Source organism: Bacillus rossius, chromosome 15, assembly GCF_032445375.1.
Source record: "Bacillus rossius redtenbacheri isolate Brsri chromosome 15, Brsri_v3, whole genome shotgun sequence".
Taxonomy (NCBI): Eukaryota; Metazoa; Arthropoda; class Insecta; order Phasmatodea; family Bacillidae; genus Bacillus; species Bacillus rossius.
In genome coordinates this window covers 1,716,367-1,739,013 of record NC_086342.1, presented here as the reverse complement: position 1 = coordinate 1,739,013, position 22,647 = coordinate 1,716,367, and the positions used below count along the sequence as shown (strand labels likewise).

Sequence of the window (22,647 nt, the reverse complement as noted above, 5' to 3'; positions counted from 1 at the left end):
CGCTGCCGTGCGTGTGCGTGCGTGGGTTTCTAGTTCTTGATTGCCGTGGACGAAAGACGTTTCTCTTGTGTTGTAATTTACTAATAGATTATTTACGTGGTCCACAAGTTCTAACGGAGATTCAAGTGATATTTTTGTAACGGGATGCTGAGTTAATTACATGTTTGACGTCACAGAAGAACGGGAATTCTCCTTGGTGTCAGTAGTGGAAGGTTGTGTTAGCAGCTGTCTGGTTAATTATTTAACACAATGGTAGGAAATATTTGTAGCATAACTGAAACAGTGTGTTTGGTAAAGTGTCATGCGATTTATTGTAACTCTTCAATAGGTTAGTTATGATGAATATTAATTTTGCAAGGGGCGGACTAAAATGTTCGATAGCGTATGCGTGATTGGGCAGGCGGGTTAAGGTAGGTGAATATTGTGGGCAAGGGTTTACACTTGTAACTTGCTAACGAGTGTCGTGACATCTGAAAGAAGCACAAAATGCCGTAAGGGAGTTCGCGCTGCTGACTGGAAAGATGTGGACTAACTCAGGTTTTCACATGATAAACGAAGTATGAGTCGTGGCTACCACATCCCGTGCACACCCTACCTATACGTGGTGAGTAAAGTACTTGGTTATTGTTTGATAAGAGGTTGGCACTTGTTAACATGCCGTGTTCTTGTTATTGATTTGTTGCACATTCGTGGAGACAGTGCTGTACGTTGGACGCAGCCCTTGGTAAAGAGCATGAATCATTGGTGTGGGTGATACACAGATCCCTGTACTGCAACCTACTTGTTTATTAACACATTCATGTACATTAGACTTGCTGTAAGGCCTAAACTACGATAAAATTACAAAAAAAAAAAATCTTTAAAACTTTGTTTGTTTTCTCACAATATTCGCATAATATCAATGCACATTTCGCACAAATTCAATGCATTGTTTTTAATTAAATAATTTTTTAACTGTGTTATGTAGAATTACTTGGAACTATATAAATTTAACTATGTATTTAAAAAAATTGATAAAATTACTTACTCTTTGTGGCTTTCAACTTAAATCTACAAATTTTTATTACGTCCATTGAGAGTTTAGCTGATTGCAACAGCAGTTATATTAATTGAACCCAACAAGTACAAACACTTTTAAGTGAATTTCGAGCCAAGTAGGTAGGCTGTGTGATTACACAATACTATTCGTAATTTAGCAATTTGTGTTTTAATCGATATCAAATTAGCTGCATTTCAGATTTACTTGTTTAGCAATCATACCACTTTGATGATGTCAATACTCAATTATAGTTTCGTTTGCATTTATAGAGGTAATTATCGTGATTTTGTTTATGTAAAATTCAGCTTTAAAATTATAATTACGGTGCACTAAAATCTACCAGCACCAGTCCACCAGTAGTTTTATTAGTTGTAAAAAATCGTAATTATTTTTTCTAAGCCATGTACTTATCGCTCTCAGCTGCAATTTACACATGCCTAAGTTATAAGATTAAAATGAGTTTCAACACACACGTTTGTATTCCGTTGGTTAAAAATTAACGTTGCGAAATCATAATTACATGAATTTCAGTTCACATAAAATTCTGGGAACTAATTTATGACACAAACTTCGATAATTTCTTATACAAAATCCGACAATTTTAAATTTGACCAAGGTCACAATGCAAAAAAAAAGATTGACCATGACTAATTTAATCATCATCATCATCCCAAAACAGAATAAAAACCTGATCGATGCAGCAATTATTCTTGATTATTGATACCTTATTTGTAAACGTAAGTGCAGTTTGGCAGCGTATAGGAATATCTCTCCAAAGTAAAGTTTCGTCAGTACTGATGTGTGATACATGTATGTAACTGCACAGGAAGGTTAATATCCAATGATTTCTGACGTAAAAGTATACTCGAATGACGAGAGGTAATGAAACCAGATATTCAACCACAGTACCAACAGCTACATTACCCACGCCATTAGCCCAAGACAAGTACATTTCACGAACTAATCTGGAATACAGATACATATTGTTTGTGGTAACATCATTGTCGGCGTAAGATCCTATCACTTTTAGCCTATGCTAACACGCGGAGATTTGTGAACGAAGCTGGATTGTAATAGAAGCCCAAACGCTGGAGAACAATCTTTCTATTTTTAAAAACAAGTTTAAAGTATCGTTATTTAGTCTTCAAACTTTAATTTAAAATAAAAGTTTACCTTTTCACGTGTGCAGAGATGCTGCGCGCCCCAGCGACACTAACCGTCGCAATCTTGCATTTGGCCAGGAATGAGACTTAGGCCGAGTTCATGAACAATGCAAGGAACGCAAAGGACGCAAGACGCAAAAAGTTCAATAAATGCGTTTTCAAATCCCCGTTTATAAACCACGTAAGACGCATAAAAACTCAACGCAAGCCTGGACCGCTCCGCTGTTTGGCGCGTCTGGCCGACTGGCCTGTCTCGTTGCCTCGTCTCGATTATCCTCGTAACAGTATTTCTCTTGTCGATGTGCTAAAATATTTTTTTTCTTTTTGGAACTACTTACGAACACCTAAATTTTTCCCGTCAGTCAAGGGCAAGCAAACCTAAGTACATTATCTGATGTTCCAATACTAAGTTGTGATACACTTGTAATATACGCAGCAATTCTGTGAGCGGCAGTGGTATACCGGACAGGTTAGCAATACATCGCATTTCGCATTTGTTTGATTAGCAGAAATTTAACACGTGGACAAAGTGGGGGAATAAAACTAGTTAGAGCCTGCAATATCATTTTGTAGACAGAAAGATTATTTAAATGTGCCTGATGTTCATAAAAAAAGGGTGTGCGTAGCATATAGCATGCTCCGCTACGTACCTATCCCCCTCCCCTTTTATCTTTTCCCCATTCGACCGCCAGTGCGTGCGTTGGAGTGGCGTCGCCGCTGACGCACTCTCCTCCTCTACCGGTTCCCCCACCACGTACCTGACTATTTCCCTCATGCGATCGGAATTTTCGCAAAGCTCGAAAATTGTAGCCCCCTCATAAAAGAAATTTCACCTAAAAACTTAAAATAATGACCCCAAACAGTGTTGTTTTTTTAAATTCAGACAGTGATTTAACCAGCACTTCTACAGTGTTGAGACGTAACTTACGTTGGCGCACATTCTTGAACAAGAGCGTACGCATAATTTCATTCCGGGGTAAGGGGCCAAGGGGGTGAGATAGAAACTCCTTGCCTGCTGTTCGCTTTCAAATTATTTCCTTTTGTTTGGGGGAATGATAGATTTTTTTAAGGATTTCTTAGGATGTCCCCCCCCCCCCCCCCCCCCCAAGAGCGTCCGACCCTGTTGTTGAACACTCCAGTACGAGCTATTGTTGAACACTCCAGTACGAGCTATTGTTGAACACTCCAGTACGAGCTGTTGTTGAACACCCTAGTACGAGTGTGTTCCTCCCAGGCTCACCGACTCTGTGATTCGCACCACAGACACGAGAGCCCTCTGTGTCGACCGCCGGAACTGTCTGTGTCCAGGGCGGCTCGGCGCAGGCGCTAGCCCGCACGCAGCGACGTCTATTTTAAACCTTAAATGGAAACACAGCGCCAAGAATTGACGCGAATTCGCCCCCTCCCCCCTTCATCACCCCTATCCACCGATGCGTGGGCCTTGTTTGCTGTTGAGTGGCTCGCACGCAGTGTACACACGTGTGCACACCGGCTGCAGGAAGTTTTGATCGCCAAGCCGCGCAGCCTTGGATGTAATTTGGAAGGTTTCGAATTGACGATGGCTTTTTGAAGTTCGTGAGTTGCAGTTAAAGAAGTTCTGGGAAAGTTTAGCGCCATTTGTCCTTTCCCACAATAAAGTTTTAAGTTAATCATTTAAGGTCGTTATAATTGTACAAATAAAATTATGTCGATATTTCAACATCAGAAAGAAGGACGTGTGACCTCTTCTTCCACGATGAATATTGATATAGCTTTGTGGTGAAATATTATAAGCATTGTTGGGGGATGTGTGTGGAGGGGGGGGGGGAGCAGAGCCCCCATGGCACTGTAGGCCCATTTTTCACCGAACTACTCATTTATGGACGTAAAAAAATGTGTTCCGAAATATGATTCATACTTCTTGGCATACTTTCTGGAAAGTGTTTGGGGAAACTGGTGGAACTGTGGACTCCTTCTGCGCCGTGTGTTCGGCTGCAGGCCTGTCTGCGTGGTGAGGGGGGGGGGGGGTGTTCTGGGCGGCGAGGATATCAGTAATAGAAGCCTGTGTAAACACTGGTATCATCGCAGAAGGCAACGCCTGGTTGAGGGGGGGGGGGGGGGGGTAGGTGTGGACTCCCCCTTGGATCTTGCTTTTCAACACTTGCTTTCACTTACCCGCGAACTGAAATTTCACTTTAAAAAAAAACCTCCGGCACTGAACACATTTTTGGGAATCCTTTTTTTCACAGACTAGAGAGCCAAAAGCCCGATCGTGCAAGTTCGGTTTTTTTTGTTCATTGTAAATAAATATGGCGGTGTTGATAAAAGGATACTAATGGTCAATTAGGTTAGGTTAGCTACATCATAAATACTTTAAAACATTGTGGACGGTTGATTTGGTTAGGATAGCTACATTAAAAAGATACGGAAAAAAACATGAACTTCGGGGAACTTCGGGTTTTGGCTCTCTCGTCTGTGAAAAGAAGGCTTCCCCACATTTTTTTTCCTGGTTGTCAAGTAGGCAGCATACTAAATAGTGATTGTTCCATACCTGTTTTCCTCTATGAAGCGATTCTTTTTTTTTTTTTTTATAACTTGGTTGTCTTTGCACACTTTTATGTTCAGGTAAATGCATTTCCTTCCCAGTGGTCACCAGCTTTCCGCGATGTTTGCGATAGGCCTAACAACCATTTATTTAAAGTTTATAAGTGAGACCTGAAAAATTCGCGGGTTCATTTCGTGTTATGCTAAAATTCAAATAATTATACCTTAGTGCGGCTTCTGCCATTGGTTCACTGTTAATCTGGAGGACTGAGGGCCAATTAGAGACCCTCACTCATAGAAGTGTCGAATCACAGACCACCCAGTCGAGACGACTCACAAGTCAGCAGCCAATGAACAGTTGGCATTTGCCCGAGTGTGTAGAGGATATTGGAGTCTATCCTGGAGTTCATTGAACCCGCGAATTTTTCCGGTCTCTATTTATAAGCATAACCGTCAAAATAATTTTGTTTTAAAAAATTGACCCAGGTGGTTTATTGTAATTCTTATAGTTCTGCACGCGGGGTTAACCGACACCAGTCATCTCTGGACAAGTGCTTGTATGTTGTGCACTGCCCTTATGCATGCAATAAGCAGACATCTTTCAATTACACAGAAAGTGTTCCATGAAACATAGTTTTTGACATGAAGCCCGATCTACGCCCACGGAGCGTCTGTCCGCCGACTGGACTGCAGCGAGGTGTGTGATTGGCTGCCGTCTGCGAGAGAAGCCATCGCCTTGTTGGACCAGGCCAATCAGGGACGCGCGTGCTTCGTCGCGAGATTGCCGTGATTGTTGTACGGACAGTGGGGCGTCAACCTGGAAGGAACTCGACCCATCACTAGAGACCTGTAAAATTCGCGATTTCAAATCCCTAAAGGCCTCTATGCACTCGTGCAAATTACATCTGCTGATTGGTTACCGACTCGTAACACCTGTTGACTGGAATGATCGTGATTCGCTCATTCTTCTGTTAAAGATTTTTCATTGGCCCAGAGTCGTTCAGATAAACTGTGGCCCAATCACTGAAGCAAAATAATGTCAGAAGTATTTGGACTCTATCCTATCGCGAAATGACTCCGCGAATTTTGCAGGTCTCTACGGCCATCACGTAACACCACACGATGCCGTGACACACAACCTGTCTCGAAATATTTTCGCAGTTAAAAATACGTGGCCCTGCCAGGGACCAAACAGTCGACGAGGTTGGAGTACTGATCGGCGGAGTCGGGTTGTCTGCGGGCGCGTGTGGGTGGGGGGGGGGGGGGTTATGTCGCGTGCCTGCGGTCACGTGGGCGAAGCCCCGCGCTGCGGGCGGAAGTGTGTCGACATGAGCTGAGCGACACCTCCCTGCCTGACTGCCTTCTGGCCCGACCGTGCCTGTCGAACTTCGTCCCTGCCTTACAGTCACACGCCTGGGAAACGCACCACAACGCCGAAAACCATAACGCCGAAATGCCAAGTTGACTATAACGCCGACAGCTAGAAAACTGCTGTGTACCACAACTCCGAATTACCACAACGCCGAAATACATGAACCCCGAAAAATGTCATTCCAGGACTGCCACAAAGGTTAGGTTAGGTAAGGTTGGCACACAAATTCATTCAGTTGTTTTTCATTTTGATCCTGTGCGCCCCCCCCCCCCCCTTCCCTGCAGCAACATTTTTCGGCGTTACTGTATTTCGGCGTTGTGGTACACAGCAGTTTTCTAGCTGTCGGCGTTGCGGTCAATTTGGCATTCGGCGTTATGGAATTCGGCGTTATTGTACGTTCGGCGTTGTGGTAACGACACCACAATCTTCTAGCATCAGGGTAGAATCCACGTCAGTGTACTAACGATGGCAGCGTCGCCTGGTGATTGGCTGCTGCCATATTGTACCTTCTGCCAGGAGCGTACCGAGAATTTAATTTCGTGTACGGTTAAAAAAAAAGAGGGGGGGGGGGGTTAAAACCACATTATCCCCGGTGTTTGCTTTCAAAGTATTTCCTTTTATTAGTGGGATTTGTTTAAGATTTCGGTGTGTGTGTATGTGTGTGGAGTTGGGGGGGGGGGGGTTACATATTCCTCTCATGTCCCCCCCCCTTGCGTAACACGCTCGTGCCCTCTGCCCTGCTTCATTGCTGGGTCACGTGTTGTTTTTAAAATTGTGATTGTTTAAGATTTCAGGCCTTGTCTGTTGCCAAATAAAATCCCACACTATGAAAGTTCATTAGTAGAGACCTGCAAAATTCGTGGATTCAATGACCTCCAGGATATACTCTACTACACTCTACACACTCGGGCAAATGCCACCTGTATATTGGCTGCTGACTTGTGAGTCGTCTCGACCGAGTGTCTGTGATTCGACACTTCTATGAGTGAGGGTCTCTAATTGGCCCTCATTACTCCAGATTAACAGTGAACCAATTGCAGAAGCAGTGCTAAGGTATAGTTATTTGAATTGTAGCATATCACGAAATGAATCCGCGAATTTTGCATGTCTCTTTTCATTAGGTTCATATACTTTCCGCAAAAAAAAAAAAATTCCATACCAGCTGTGTGTTGAAAATGTGTAGCATTGTCTGCGTCTCGTGGCATGCTTGGTTTATGTCAGTTGCATGTCTATTGTCAGCTGACCAATCACAGCAACTCTGTGCGGAAGCAAACGGGTCCTGAATGGTCCGGTCAAACAGGGCAGTGGCTTCTCTCGCAGACGGCCGCCAATCACAAGGGAACAGTCGCTATCGCGGGCATACCTTTAAGTACAGGCTGAAAAAACATCTTTGTAACAACTGCTTACCATGACCACTTCGCCGCTACCCTACTGCTTGAATCGGTGTGTGAATGTGCGAGTGACTGGTTTTAATGTAGTACCTAGCACCTATCTTATATGTTTAATTACTTTCCTTTTTATGTATGTCTATGCTTAAATTTTAATTACTTTAAATTATTTATGGTTGAATCTTTTGTAATAGATAATATTTGAACATTAAGTTAAAATTTTAATTTGTTCTCTTAATATTTAGTCAACATCTGCTTATATCATGCTTAATTTTTAATATTCCACTATTTGATGTAATTGCAGAAAAGTGGTTAAGTGTAAGAAAAGGCGTACCGCCTTAAATTCGCCACCAATAAAGACAATAAATAAATAAATACCTTACTGCGGTCTGATGAGAGAGTTGATTACTATCCCAAGAAAACATGCCCCTACTTATAGTGCATTCCAGCTTATTTAAACTCGAGCTTCTGACAATCTCTGCTGTTCATAACTGCCCAAAATTTACTTACTTTGTACATAAGCTGGCTTTTATATATTTTCCTATTGGCACCATATTAGAACAAGAAGTTTCGTGGTTAAATTTATATAATCTTAACGTTCACAGAAAGTGTTTCGAAGTCATCAGTACAGGCTTGTTCGTGAAGCGTGATAGGGACGTCGCTACCTGGTGCCTCTTATGCGGTATCGTCCTTAGCGCAAGGCACTCGTGCAGTGTGCAGCTAGCGAAACCGACATCACATTGCCTTTAGCCAAGGTCAAATACAAGATAGCTGTTTACTTCCACTTAAGGCCCTGTCACGCTGTCAAATACTTGCCTCCAATATGTTTGACAATAGAGTTGGAGTCAAAATATTGGACGGAAAATAGCTTCCAAATTTCTCCATCAAATAAATTTAGACAGATAACTAATATGTTTCATGTCACACTATCAAAGATTATTTTTTTGTTTGAGATATATCAAACTTTTCAATTTTTTAAAATCAATTTTAATAACTAAAGTTTAGACAGATTTTTTAAACTTGTAATTATGTTTGTGCATTTAAAATTTTTTTTTACAGAATACATTTAAATCACTGTAATATTCGTTATAAGTTATGTATAATGAAATAATAATTCGAGATTTTTTAAAGTTATAGAAACATAATATCCCTGTTACACCTTTTTTTCCGCACACATTCATACAATATTATTTTAGTTATTTAACTTTTTTAACCTCTTTAACCGGCCACGTGCTCTTGGCCATTTTAAATAATAGTTGAGACGGAATTGGAATTCCGTTTTCGCTGGGCACGATTTTAATTGGCCGATCGCGTCCAACATCCAGATTATTTTAGAACCCGTCCTACGTGCAAAAAAATCATTTGATGAAAACTCGAGTCATCCAACGTGTCAAATAAACATGACTGCGCCAGTGACGTTTTTCGGTGACGTCATAACTCTCAAACTTCATTTGACATAGCATATTGGTAGAGACTGGAAAAATTCGCGATTTCAATGACCTCTAGGATAGACTCCAAGATCCTCTATGTACTAAGACAAATTGCACCTGCTCATTGGATAATGACTCGTGACACGTGTCACCTGGGATGCTTGTAATTTGATACTTCTTTTGTTGAAGGGTTTTTCACTGGCTTAGAGTCCTTCAGGTAAACGGTGGTCCAATCGCTGACTCAGAATGAAGGTGAACGAGTTTGGAGTCTAGCCTACCGCGAAATGAATCCGCGAATTTTTCCGGTCTCTACATATTGGAAGGTGTTGAGAAGCGAAAAATATTGACAGTGTGTCAGGGGCTTCAGAATGCATTGAAGTTAGGGGTGCCTTGCAGACTGCGTCTTGCTGGAGTCTGCTGGCGCTACCAGCGGCTGGTGTCTGCAGGCGACGACGTTGTGCAATAGCGCGGCTTGCTGCGACAGTCCTTCCCCCCTTCCCCCCATGACACTCACTTCCGGTGCTCCGGTTCGCACGACGCACGCTCCCGGAAGCCTGTCCGCCATGTAACCTCCGGCTGCTCCCCCGCCCTGCAACCTCCTTGCTGTGATCCGCAGTCTAGGACTGCGGGGTTTATCTATTCCCAGCATGTTCAAGGTCGAAGGGATGGTCTCCCGACTTTTGGATCGACGTTGCTCGCCGTCTTCAGGGTACGTATTGCAATCTGTCACCCTGAAGATGGCGTGCGCAGTGTCGACCGAAACGTCGTAGATTTATCTCTGCAACCTCGACGCCGCCGGCTAGGAACCCTCAAGCCAAGCCAATTTCTGTCTTCCTTCCTTGTTTGAGGTCGTTTGTTATCCTTGTTCATCTCCTTCGGTGTTGTCGGGTTGCCTGTAATGACGTCGCCCGAGGCCAGGTCCTCTTACACCCGGCTTCAAGGGCGCACATCTGTAGGGACGTGTGTGGGGTGAACCGACGCGCCATCTCGGGACACGTGCCCATGTGCTGGCCTATACAACTGAATCATCACTAGAGACCGGAAAAATTCGCGAATTCATTTCGCGATAGGCTAAAATACAAATAGTTATACCTCAGTGCTGCCTCTGCTATTGGCTCACAACTCACCTGGATGACTCTGGGCCAATGAGAAACGCCCGAGCTAAGCTTTATCGAATCACAGGCAGCTACGTTGGGGCGTCTCACAAGACAGCAGCCAATGAGTGGGTGACATTTGACCGAGAGTACGTAGAACTATGGAGTTCATCCTACAGGTCATTGAATCCGCGAATTTTTCCGGTCCCTAATAATTATCACGTGCAATATTTTTACTGCACTTATCGGAGCACAAAGGCAAATGTCCCCATCCCATGGGCTGTTTGCCTTGTTGAACGTCTCAAATGGGTAGCATGTGATTCGATGCTCTTTTTTTTTTCTACACAGTCTCTCATTGGGCCAGAGCCCTCGAGATGACCCGTGAACCAATATCAGAAGCGGCGCAAAGGTATAAAGCATTTGTAATTTTAGTCTATCGTTAAGCGAATACGCTAATTATTCGAGTCTGTAATTATTAATCAGTGACTTTAAAGATTCGACCTTTAAATAATTTAATGTAGCGGGTCCCGACAAAATAAAAGGGGAGGGGGAAGTAACCTACTCCTCGTCCCCTCCCCTACCCCCGAAACACGCCCATGAATTCTTCTGTGGATGGTTTCTCGTTGGATCGGAGTTTCCCTCGTGAGCTTTGAGCCAATCGCGAAATAAAAGCGCACATTTGCCCCTGTCTGTGACGACTTCAATTTTACAAGAAACGAGAACACATATTTAACAAAATTCCTTGTTTTCCAGTGCCCGTTATCGGTCTGGTTGTGCCTGATAGACGGGAACAGAAGCCAGTTCCCATTTGGTTGCAACTTTTTTTTTTGTCATAGGAAACTTACTTTGTTCGTCTGTGCTGTAGTCGTTTTGTTGCCCATGATACCTGTTTAGGTTCATCTTTGGGTCCATCTGTTAAACATCAGGTGATTTAAGCTTTTTTTCGGTTGGCATATTTTTTTATTAATATTTCTATTTTGCATTTATAAATTTTTCCCTTGACGAACAGTGCAAATCTGCAATGGCTAGAGACCGGAAAAATTCGCGGCTTCAATGAACTTCAGGATGGACTCCAATATCCCCTACACACTCGGGCAAATGCCGACTGTACATTGGCTGCTGACTTGTGAGTCGTCTCGACTGGGTAACCTGTGATTCGACACTTCTATGAGTGAGGGTCTCTAATTGGCCCTCAGTCCTCCAGATTATCAGTGAACCAATGGCAGAAGCCACACTAAGGTATAATTATTTGAATTTTAGCATAACACGAAATGAACCCGCGAATTTTTCAGGTCTCTAGCAATGGCATATTTCAAGGAAATTGTATTGAATCAAAGATCCCCAGTGCAGGTATCAGTTGAAGCACGCACAGAAACACAGGTTGTAGCAGGTAACGCCACACAGACGAGGCACCTGTGGCTGTGCCGGAGGAGGAGGAGGGGGGGGGGGTGTCTTCCGGAAGCGACGCAGCGGAGCCGCGGCCAGGCGGCGGTGCTAGTGAGACACGCGCTCGAGGTCTTTACGTAATGTTTGTTTCCTGGAAGTGTGGAAGTGTATCGCGGCTGCGGCAGTCTCGCATTCCCGCGGTGAAAGCAGCTCGTCCCAGGCGCGGTTCTCTCCGCTGGTCACGTCAGGAGCTGCATTCGTCTCAGCTGCTGGAGTTCTCTTGCGAAGTGCTGTCGCCTTGACGCATAAGTAGAGACTAGAAAAAAAATTCGTCGGGGCATTCACCGGCGGGCCGGGGCGATGTTTTGTGCCCGGACTGTAGCTGCCGGCGGGAAGGGACGATGTTTTGAGCCCGGACTGTAGCGGCCGGCGGAAAAGGACGATGTTTTGTGCCCGGACTGTAGCTGCCGGCGGGAAGGGACGATGTTTTGTGCCCGGACTGTAGCTGCCGGCGGGAAGGGACGATGTCTTGAACCCGGGCTGTAGCGGCCGGCCGGCGGGAAGGGACGATATCTTGAGCCCGGGCTGTAGCGGCCGGCGGGCAGGGACGATGTCTTGAGCCCGGGCTGTAGCGGCCGGCGGAAAGGGGCGATGTCTTGAGCCCGGGCTGTAGCGGCCGGCGGAAAGGGGCGATGTCTTGAGCCCGGGCTGTAGCGGCCGGCGGGCAGGGACGATGTCTTGAGCCCGGGCTGTAGCGGCCACATGACCGCAAGGTCACCGGGGATCATGTGACTCAGCTGGTCGCGTCCTTGGTCGGGAACTTGTTCCTGGCGGGCGGTCAGCTGCCAGTCGCGGCCCCAGGTGACCAAAATAGCGCGAGTTGTAATTGATCAACCTGCATATTAGGACACGTGATGGAATTAGGCCAACGATTATTTCACCCGAGGCTGGACTTCACATGCCATTACATGATGAAGCCTTTTTTTTTTTGACGTGATAACGTCTTATAAATCAATGAACGCCGGCTGCACGCACGAAAAATTATCATGTTCCGCCTGAGCCGAGCGTGCAAGAACCGGCCAACCACCGTGCGAGAAAATCTTCTATAATATCAAACAGGTTAAGGTGGGCTTTTGAACTAATTGTTTGTGATTATATTTAAACAAATTATTTAAATTAAATTTGCAAAAACTGTAAATAATATTTGAAAATTAAAAAGTATGCAATTTTTCATCAATGTTTTCTTATGGCGTTATCACGTAAAATTATCCACCGTAAACTAACTGACTTTACAGACAACCCCCTTTTTTTAGAGTGTTAATTGGCTGATAACTTGGTGACATTCTTTGGCTGGTTACACATGATTGGATACAGACAGGATAACTTTGCGTGTTCATTTCGTGATAGGCTGAAATTCCAACCACTATACCTTTGCACCGCTGCCGCGATTAAGCCTGCATTTTTATCTTCAGAATTGCGAGCCATGAATTACCGAATCATGGACGACCCAGATGAGACGTCTCACGATTCAACACCCGACGAACAGATGCCTAGGGGCATGCATATTTCGCGAAAAGATTCCGAGACTTGCTGAAAGTTAAAACACTGTAGCATAATCTGTGTTTTCGTGATTGGGTGAATTTATTTCAGGTACATGTCCACTGTTAGTTCACCAATCACAGTGATTCAGTGCGGATTCAAACGCGTTCTGAGTGGCTCGCAGACGGCCGCCAATCACAAGGAAGAAACCGCTGGCACGGGTATACCTTGTTGTAGTCTAACATGCGTTCAAATCTTTTCGCGAAAAATGCCTGCCCCTACAGATGGCATTTTCCCGAGTATACACGGGACAGTGGAGTCTATCCTGGAGGTCAGTGAAGCCGCGAATTTTTCCGGTAGCTACCAAAAGAGTTACGTACGTATCCTTCTGCCTTTCTTGTTCTGTTTTGTTAACAGTGATTGCTAGAGACTGGAAAAATTCGCGAGTTCAATGACCTCCAGGATAGACTCCATGATCCTCTGCCTACTTGGACGAACGGCGCCTGTTCATTGGGTGCTGAATTTCGAGGCGTCTCAAGTGGGTAACTTGTGATTGGATATTTTTTTTTATTGTTTGTCTCTAATTGGCCAAGAGTCCTACATATTAACAGTGAACCAATAGCAGAAGCAGCACAACGGTATAAATATTTGAATTTTAGCATATCACGAAATGAACCCGCGAATTTTTCCGGTCTATAGTGATTGCAAGCAACTACGTGTTGGTTGTCAGCGTTCGTGAACAAACACCGCTGGTTGCTTTGCGAGTGATACTGGGTCACGGGCAGACTAGTTACTACTGCAGTGTCAGCTTCGGAGTGGGTCAGGGGGTGCTTACAGGGGGTGGAGGGGTGTGTGTCGCCCCAGGCCCGAGGACTGGTCCTAACTGGGGCGCCCTCTGGCCGCCGGGCGGGACTTCACTTCCTGCCTCCCGGTCCACTCCCCTTCCGGTCCATTTCTGCCGGTCCACTCTGCACACGTCTGCTGCACGCCATCTCATTTGTATCTTATTACTAGAGACCGGAACAATTCGCGGATTCATTTCGCGGTAGGCTAGACTCCAAACTCGTTCACCTTCATTCTGAGTCAGTGATTGGACCACCGTTTACCTGAAGGACTCTTAAGCCAGTGAAAAAACCTTCAACAAAAGAAGTATCAAATTACAAGCATCCCAGGTAACACGTGTCACGAGTCATTATTAGAGCCACGGAAATTTCGCGGATTTATTTAGTCGCAAGCTAGAATGCAAACCTCCGCACTGTCGCACTGTGTTCATGATTGGACCGCAGTTATCTGGACACGCCCCTCTACGACCGTGAGCCAACGATGTCCAGCCAGGAGAGAAGTAAACGAATCAGGTAGTGCCAAATAACAAGGATAAAAATGTTCTCGCTACGAAATCAACAAATGGGAAAGTAAACATGGGTCGAGCACACCTATAACTTTGAATTCTATCCTGAGGCCGGAGGAATCCGCGAAATGTCCGGGACTCTAGTCATTATCCAATGAGCAGGTGCAATTTGTCCTAGTACATAGAGGATCTTGGAGTCTATCCTAGAGGTAATTGAAACCGCGAATTTTAAAGTCTCTACTTATTATCAGAGACTGGAAAAATTCGCATTTTGGATGACCTCCAGGATAGACTCCACCATACCCTACATACTCGGGCAAATGCCACCTGCTCATTGGCTACTGACTCGTGTCACCTGTCAACTGGGACGCTTGCGATTCAATACTTTTTTGGTTGAAGGTTTTTCATTGGCTCAAATTCCTTCATATAAACTGTGAGCCAATCAGAGAAGCAATTTAAAGGTATAGTTGTTTGGATTCTATCATATCGTGAAATGAATCTGCGAATTTTTCCGGTCTCTACTTATTATCTATTATGATTATGTTATGCTTATTTTTGAAGTTTTACTTCCTTAGGCGCGTTATGAAAAAAATGACAAGAGTGAATTTTTTACGACGCGCGCGCACTATGCAATGGAAATTTTCACAGGATGAAAAAAAAATCCAAAAAAAAGCTAAATACAAATTAAAATTATATATGTGCTTTGATAAAACTTATACTTTAGTTATTGATATTGAATAATGGTCATATCATCAAAAAATATTTATTTATTGTGAATATTAGTGATGGAAATTGTGTTTATAATCTTTTTTAATTGCATTTTCAAGTGTATTTATAGAAGTAAAGATACGTTCTCGTATGTATAATCTATTAGCATTATAAATATAAATTAATACATTATTATTAATAAAAATTAAATTAATACATTTGAATAAACATTCATCATATTTATTGATAGTCATTATATTATTTATTTTATCTAGATTATTTTACTAAATTAAATACTTAATTTTATACACTTGTTTATATTAATTCTTATTATTTATTCAATTTTTTTAAATTTGATTCAATTTATATTTTACCAACCGTATTTTTAATATCACCCCTGTATTTTTTATTTTTTTATTTCAATCATTTATTTGCATGCAAAATGAAAGTTAGTTTTTTTTTTTTTTTACGCCAAGTAAGTATATATCTTCTAACGCGCACCCATTTTTTCCCCCTTACATTTCAATTTATTATGCAACAGCAGAAAAATGTGGCTGAGTGTGAGAGAAGGCGTGTCGTCTTATCTTCGCCACCAATGAAGACATTAATGAACAAAATTAATATGTGTAATTTTGGCAAGCCTGCTATCATCGCAGTTGGCAGCAGCGGACGGTAATCACTGTGCGCACGGGAGTCAGGCGTTGACAATGTCTCGTCCCGTCTCGTCCCGTCTCGTCTCGTCTCGTCTCGTATCGCATCGCACGTGACCATGCGCGGGGAGCTGTCAGTCTCCGACTTGCTACGCCGCGGAAATATTTCTGTAATTCTTACAAGGAGAATCCTTGGGAACTCAGTCGACAACGATATCACGTGCAAAACTGCAAGGCAGGGCTTTGTAGATATTATCTTTGAAAGATTTGTGCAATGGGAGTGCATGACTTGATGTAAGCTTTTGGACACACGCCATTGCTAAGCACATGTGTGTCTGTAGAAGAAAAGTACAAAAAACCCAAAAGACAAGAACACAAATTAATATTATGTGGTGTTTATATCCTGTTGACAACAGCAAATTTTTTGCTTAATTTGTGTTTTTGTCTTTTGGTTTTTTTTGTAGTTTTCTTCTACAGACATACATGTGCTTAGCAATGGCGTATGTCCAAAAGCTTACATCAAGTCAGGGCTTTGTAGAATATTGCAAACGGTACAAAGCTCTGCCCTCTCAACTTCATGTGGATTTTAGTCCATCGCGGAAAGAATCAGCGAATTATTTTACTGGAACCATCCACCGACCAAGTAGTAGGTTAAGAGCTACAGCGAGAAGTGCAGTGGTACGTGTCATTCTCGCTCTGTGAAGCGCTGAACGCGATGACGTCTTGCAGTGACGACGCTATAGCCTATTGAGGGAGGGGGTATCTAGCCTCGTCTCTGTTTTATCGATCTCTCGAAGGCCGTGAGTCACTTCGCGCTGTGGTTGCCTCAGTCCTGCTGTAGTCATGTCAGTCGTGAGGAGGGCCGTGTATTTCTCGCGAAAAGATTTTTGAGAACCTGATGTTTGTTAAAACCTCTGTAGCATCGTCTGTGTTTCTTGTTTGGCTGGGCCTACGTCACGTACACGTCTGCCGTCGTCAGCGCACCAATCACAGCCGTCCAGTGCGGAAGCATATCGTAACATCATCCATCGAGTCATCTCGACTTTGAGTTCCCCTCGATAGCGTTTCCAACTACAGAAAATATCGAGAGCGAGTCAATTGTATTCTAAATAGGTAGGGGCATGCATATTTCGCGAAGAGATTCCGAGACTTGCCGAAAGTTAAAACACTGTGGCATAATCGGTGTTCCGTGATTGGGTGAGTTACTGTCCACTGTTAGTTCACCAATCACAGTGATCCAGTGCGGATTCAAACGCGTCCTGAGTGGCTCGGTCAAACAAGGCGACGACTTCTCTCGCAGACGTACGCCAACCACGAGGAAGAAACCGCTGGCGCGGGTATACCTTGTTGCAGTCTAGTAGGCGTTCAGATCTTTTCGCGAAAAATGCCTGCCCCTATAAATAGGTAATCGTCACTCGGATGAGTTCGGATTTTTCGACTTCCTCTCCTCCTCTGAGACTTGAGAGTGGGCATGACGTCACAGCGCTGACATCCAACTTTTATAATACATTACTCATAAGAATTAATAACAAACGTATAATTGCATGTCAACAAATACACACTTTAATACGTATAAAAGTCACAAAATTAATTGTATGGATTGTCTTTGAATATCACAACACAACTCGTGCGTTAATGTAAAAAAAAATGTTACATATCTGCAGGCGAACGAATAGTTTCATTTCATTGCAAACTGGCCTTCTCAGAAGGGCAGACGATTAAAGTTTGTAATTGAAATAAAGAGTTATATTTCTTATAGTTTTCAAAATAAACCCTAACTTTTAATGTGAATTGTTAGAGACCGGAAAAATTCGCGGATTCATTTTGTGGTAGGCTAGACTCCAAACTCGTTCACCTTCATTCTGAGTCAGTGATTGGACCACCTGAAGGACTCTAAGTCAGTGAAAAACCTTCAACAAAAGAAGTATCAAATTACAAGCATCCCAGGTAACACGTGTCATTATCCAATGAGCAAGTGCAATTTGTCCTAGTACATAGAGGATCTTGGAGTCTATCCTAGAGGCCATTGAAATCGCGAATTTTTCCAGTCTCTATGAATTGTGTATTTTTTTAAAATGTATTATTTCCAATTATCAGTTTTGAGACAGTTGTGTGGGCCCGGGCTGGCCGCCACTGCTGCCACCTGCGCGGCGGAAGTCACGTGGTTCAGGCGGGAACCTTGGCCCCCTTCCGGCGCGTGACCCGGCCGCCAGTTGCAGCCTGTTGCAGCCGTCTAGCGACAGGAATACCACTTGCTGCAGCTGCCGAGCCTTCCCGAGCCTTCCCGATCCTTCCCGAAGTTGGAGCTCATGCGCCCCCCCCCCCCCCCCTTTTCCTTCACAGGATTTTTAAAAAATTTTGTTTTCACGCGCGCGGGGTTTTTTTTTTTTTTTTACTCTCTCCCGTTAAAAAAAAAGAGCCACACACACTGCTTCTTGATAAAGTGCGCGTGCTTTTCAGTTGTTGCAGCGAGTGTTTAAGCTGTGAGTGACCGCAAGCAATTTGTGTGTGGAGAATGTGGTCAAGGGTACGAGTGCAAGAGAAATCTTCGCCAACTCGTGCTGAAGAAACATGCCGGTAAAGTTGATGACGTATCTTCTAACATCGCTGTGTGGTTTCGGCGCTCGCTCCTAACTAATAATAATAATAATAATAATAATAATAATAATAATAATAATAATAATAATAATAATAGTTGCGGGTACGTATATACTTACCTGACGTCATAAGAAACCTACTTTAACTTTGCATGCAAATAATTAATAGAAATAAAATAATAAAAGGACTGGAGTGATGGTTGGTAAAGTATAAATTCAATAAAATTTAAAAAAAAATACTCAGTATTTAAAACTAATGCAACACATGCATGACATTTATTATTTAATAAAATAATCAAATAGTATTTTAATTACTTACAAATAATATGTAAGAATTTAGAATTTATAATGCAAATAAATTATACATACTAGAACATTAACTCACCTAGATAAATACACATGATAAAGTTCATAAATACAAATTATATCACTAATATTAACAGTAATAAATGTTTTCTTTTTAGTATTCAGCATCAGTCACTAAATTATAAGATTTAAAAGCCCGTAAATAATTTTTTATTTGAATGTAGCCTTTTTTTTTCTCATTCTTTTAATTTTTGTTGCATGCTGCTCGCTCATCGTAAAAATTTCACTATCAAAATTGTTTCATAACGCGCCTAAAAAAGTATATCTTTTAAAAAATTATATAACTATTTGTAGGGACCGGAAAAATTCGCGGGTTCAATGACCTGTAGGATGTACTCCATAGTTATACGTACTCTCGGTCAAATGTCGCCCGCTCATTGGCTGCTGTCTTGTGAGACGCCCCCAACGTAGCAGCCTGTGATTCGATGAAGCGTTGGTTGGGGTGTTTCTCATTGGCCCAGAGTCATCCAGGTGAGTTGTGAGCCAACAGCAGAGTCAGCACTGAGGTATAACCATTTGTATTTTAGCCTATCGCGAAATAATGAATTCTCGAATTTTTCCGGTCTCTAATAGTTGAGCAGTCCAAGATGGCGGGCACGCGAGGGGCGGTGAGCGTGACGCATGTCGAGTGGCGAGCCAGTAGCTGTTGGGAAACCAGCCTTGCACGGTCTGCTGGGCGGAGTGCGTGTCGCGGTGGGTTGCCCCCTCCCCTCACCCCCTCCCCTCCACGTCACTGCTCTGGGCGGGTACGTGCCGGCACGCTCTCGGCACTACTCCAGTTCTACCAACACTCTGCAATCACGGAACAATATCCTCCTGGCTAATCAACTGAAGAAAAAAAATTGGTTGTCTGTAAAGTCGGTTGACGGACGATAGTTTAACGTGACAACGTCATAACAAAACATTGATGTAATGATTGCGTACTTTTATGAATAAAATTGAATCATTTTTATTTTAATAATAAAATAATAAATACTTGAAATTATACTAGTCATCAGATTTTCAAAATGCAAGAATAATTAACCTTTATTGCCGAAATTGTTGTTGTAATAAGCAATGGAAACCACGTTAACTTTTCATTTCACTTTATAAACAGTCGACGAAACAGTTCACGTGTAGATGTAAAGTTGTGTGCTGCCGCTGTCTTTCTTCTCCTCGGACGCATAGGCCAATTTGAGTGGAAGATAGATAGATGCGGCGCAAGCGTACAATGAGCGTAACGGGACACAGCGTAACGGGGCAATGTGCGTAACGGGACACTTTTTCGTTCGTGCAGTCGGAGTTAATCGATTTATTAGACGTTGTCACGTCAAAAACTGTACTCGATCTTAGTTTGCCAAGTTAATGCCTTACTTTTTTTTTTTTTTTTTTTTTTTTTTTTTTTTTTTTTTTTTTTTTTTTTTTTTTTTTTTTTTTTTTTTTTTTTTTTAGAATTTTCAATAATGCGCACAGTAACAGACACGCTCTATGCTCGAAAATGTTTTTTTAAAAAAGCTTATTTCCACAACCAAAAAAAAAAAAATTCTGTTCATTTGTAACTGCTCGGGTTCCTCTGCTCTGCACATCTGCTGCTTCGTCCGCGAGTTCAGTTCATTCGTCTGGTAAATCTCAAACGCCATCTTGAATTTATTAGTTTTATCCTCGTTACTTTTATGCAAGTGCTATTCCAAAAATATATATATATATATATATATAAATCATACCCTCCCTTGCATTTTTTTTATGTCACAAATATTTTTTCAACGGTTATTTACTTAGTGTATTATCATAGGTGTGAAAAGGCGCGCAAGCGATGATATTCCACCAAGTGAATACCTTTTGGAATTATTTCTGGCAGGATAAAAAAAAATGCAAGGGGGTTATCGAGTTAACAACTCAAATGAAAGTAATTGCGAAAAAAACAAAACAAAAAAAATCAAAATGGCGTGCGAGAAACAGCTTTAAACCACACAGTGTAATACGGGTGTCTAACGAAAGTCACTAAACTGAAGGACCAGTCGCGAAAGTAACACAAAAAAGTCCCGAAATGAACTGTAACGGCGCTGGAAGTCACGAAGCATTCATTTCGAAGTGAAACTTCTTTGCTGGGGGGGGGGGGGGGGGGCCTACAATTTTTGAGCGTTACGAAAATTCCTATCGCATGAGGGGAATAGTGGTGGGGGGGGGGGGGGAACCCGGGAGAGGAGGGGAATAGTTAGGGGCGGTAAGAGGAGGAGACGGCAGGGCAGAGGTAGATATGACGCAGCTAACTTGTACACTTGCATACTTACATACTTTCACATTTCCATACTTTCGCAATAGCATAATTTAGTACTTGCAAACTAGCATATATTTTATTTATCTGTGGCTTCAGCCAAAAGAAATTTTGTTTCCTATAATTAACAATATAATAAGCAAGAAGTTTGACTTCAGTTGCGCCTGGACTCCAGGCCAGAATTTTTTGTTTTTACATTTCGTTTTAATTTTTATAGACGCACATTTAAGTATAGGTACATAGTTGGAGACCGTCCACTTAATTCACGTGAAAACTGTGTCTGAATATGTTTTTAACTTTTTAACGTAAAAATCGGCACGTTCCTGCCAATAATATAAATATATTCGTTGGATTTTGCTTGCACGTCTAATTTACCCTGTGACATAAAAAAAAGTTGTAAGATTATTCCATTTAAAGGTCCCGAAACATGTACTGAATTTGGTTCACCAGGTATTTGTAATCAGAATTTAATTTCTAGATGGCTTTGTGTGTGTGTGTGTGTGTGTGGGGGGGGGGGGGGGGAAGCTCTTTCCTCACTTGGTTCCTCCAATGAGAGTGCTGCGGTCCGTGGTTCGTGTAGACACGAAACATCTTCGTCAATTGCAACCTTCTACAGTTATAGTTAGAGACCTGTAAAATTCGCGGATTCATTTGGCGATAGGATAGAGTCCAAATACTTTTGACATTATTTTGCTTCAGTGATTAGGCCACATTTTATCTGAAGGACTCTGGGCCAATGAAAAATCTTTAACAGAAGAATTAGCGAATCACGATCATTCCAGTCAACAGGTGTCACGAGTCAGTAACCAATCAACAGATGTAATTTGCACGAGTGCATAGAGGATCGTGGAGTCTATCCTTTAGGGATTTGAATTCGCGAATGTTTTCAGGTCTCTAGTTATAGTGCTACGTAAGTCGTTGTCAATGCGCTGCACAGTCAGGAGCCATCAGAACAACACACTCGCTTGTTTGAGACGTTATCATGGCCGAGAGCAGATAACACAACCTCTGTAGATACAGTTTATATTGGTGTGTTGTTCTGATAGCAACGATTACTTTGTCTTCTCGATACGGCTGCCAGAGTCCTTCTGACTCCCAGTTCATTGTCTTGTGGTCGAGTTGCTTACTGTGGCCCGAACTGAGTCAGAATTATCACTTTCAATATCATGTGTGGCTTGTGTCGTTCAGGCCTGCATGTTTTTGGCCAATACGATATCATAGTGAACAAGAAAACTTCCATTTTTTATCTACTTTGTACTGCACTTTATTCCCTTGCAGAAAAAAAAAACCATATAAATTGTTTACTGCAACTAGGGTTACCAGACACTGATAACAGAAAAGGAGGACATTCACCTCGCAAAAGGAGGACATTTCACTAAAAAGGAGGACAATATTTTTTTTTTTTTAAAAAGACATGAATTAATTACAATGGAGTACGATATTTTACAATGTTTTGGCATTTAATACAGTTTCAGTATAAAGAATCAAACAAAATACGCATATACAGCATATTAAAAACACGTGCTTCTGCATGTGCTGCTACCTGTCAAGCTGTCATAGAACTACTTACTAGTGGGGTGACTCTGCGGACAGCGCATTAGCGCGCACCGCGCGCTTTACTCAGAGTGTAACTGCAGGAATTATCTCACTTCATAAAAAAGCCTGACATTTTGGAGCATTAAGAAAAATCCGGCCGGACGCAAAAAAATACATAAAAAGGAGGACATGTCCTCCTTTTGCCGGACGTCTGGTAACCCTAACTGCAACCTGATCATTACAGGCCACGTAAG

General features: G+C 42.6%; 1 protein-coding gene across 2 annotated transcripts in view; it reads left to right on the top strand.

Annotated features, from left to right (window-relative positions):
- LOC134539760 (uncharacterized) overlaps nucleotides 1–22,647 on the top strand; it is a 132,494-nt gene continuing 109,847 nt past the window's right edge. For both annotated transcript variants that reach the window (XM_063382039.1, XM_063382037.1), the window contains exon 1: nucleotides 1–604. In XM_063382039.1, coding sequence (XP_063238109.1) covers nucleotides 560–604 — 45 coding nt within the window. In that variant the 5' untranslated portion in view covers nucleotides 1–559. The remainder of the gene's footprint in view (nucleotides 605–22,647) is intronic.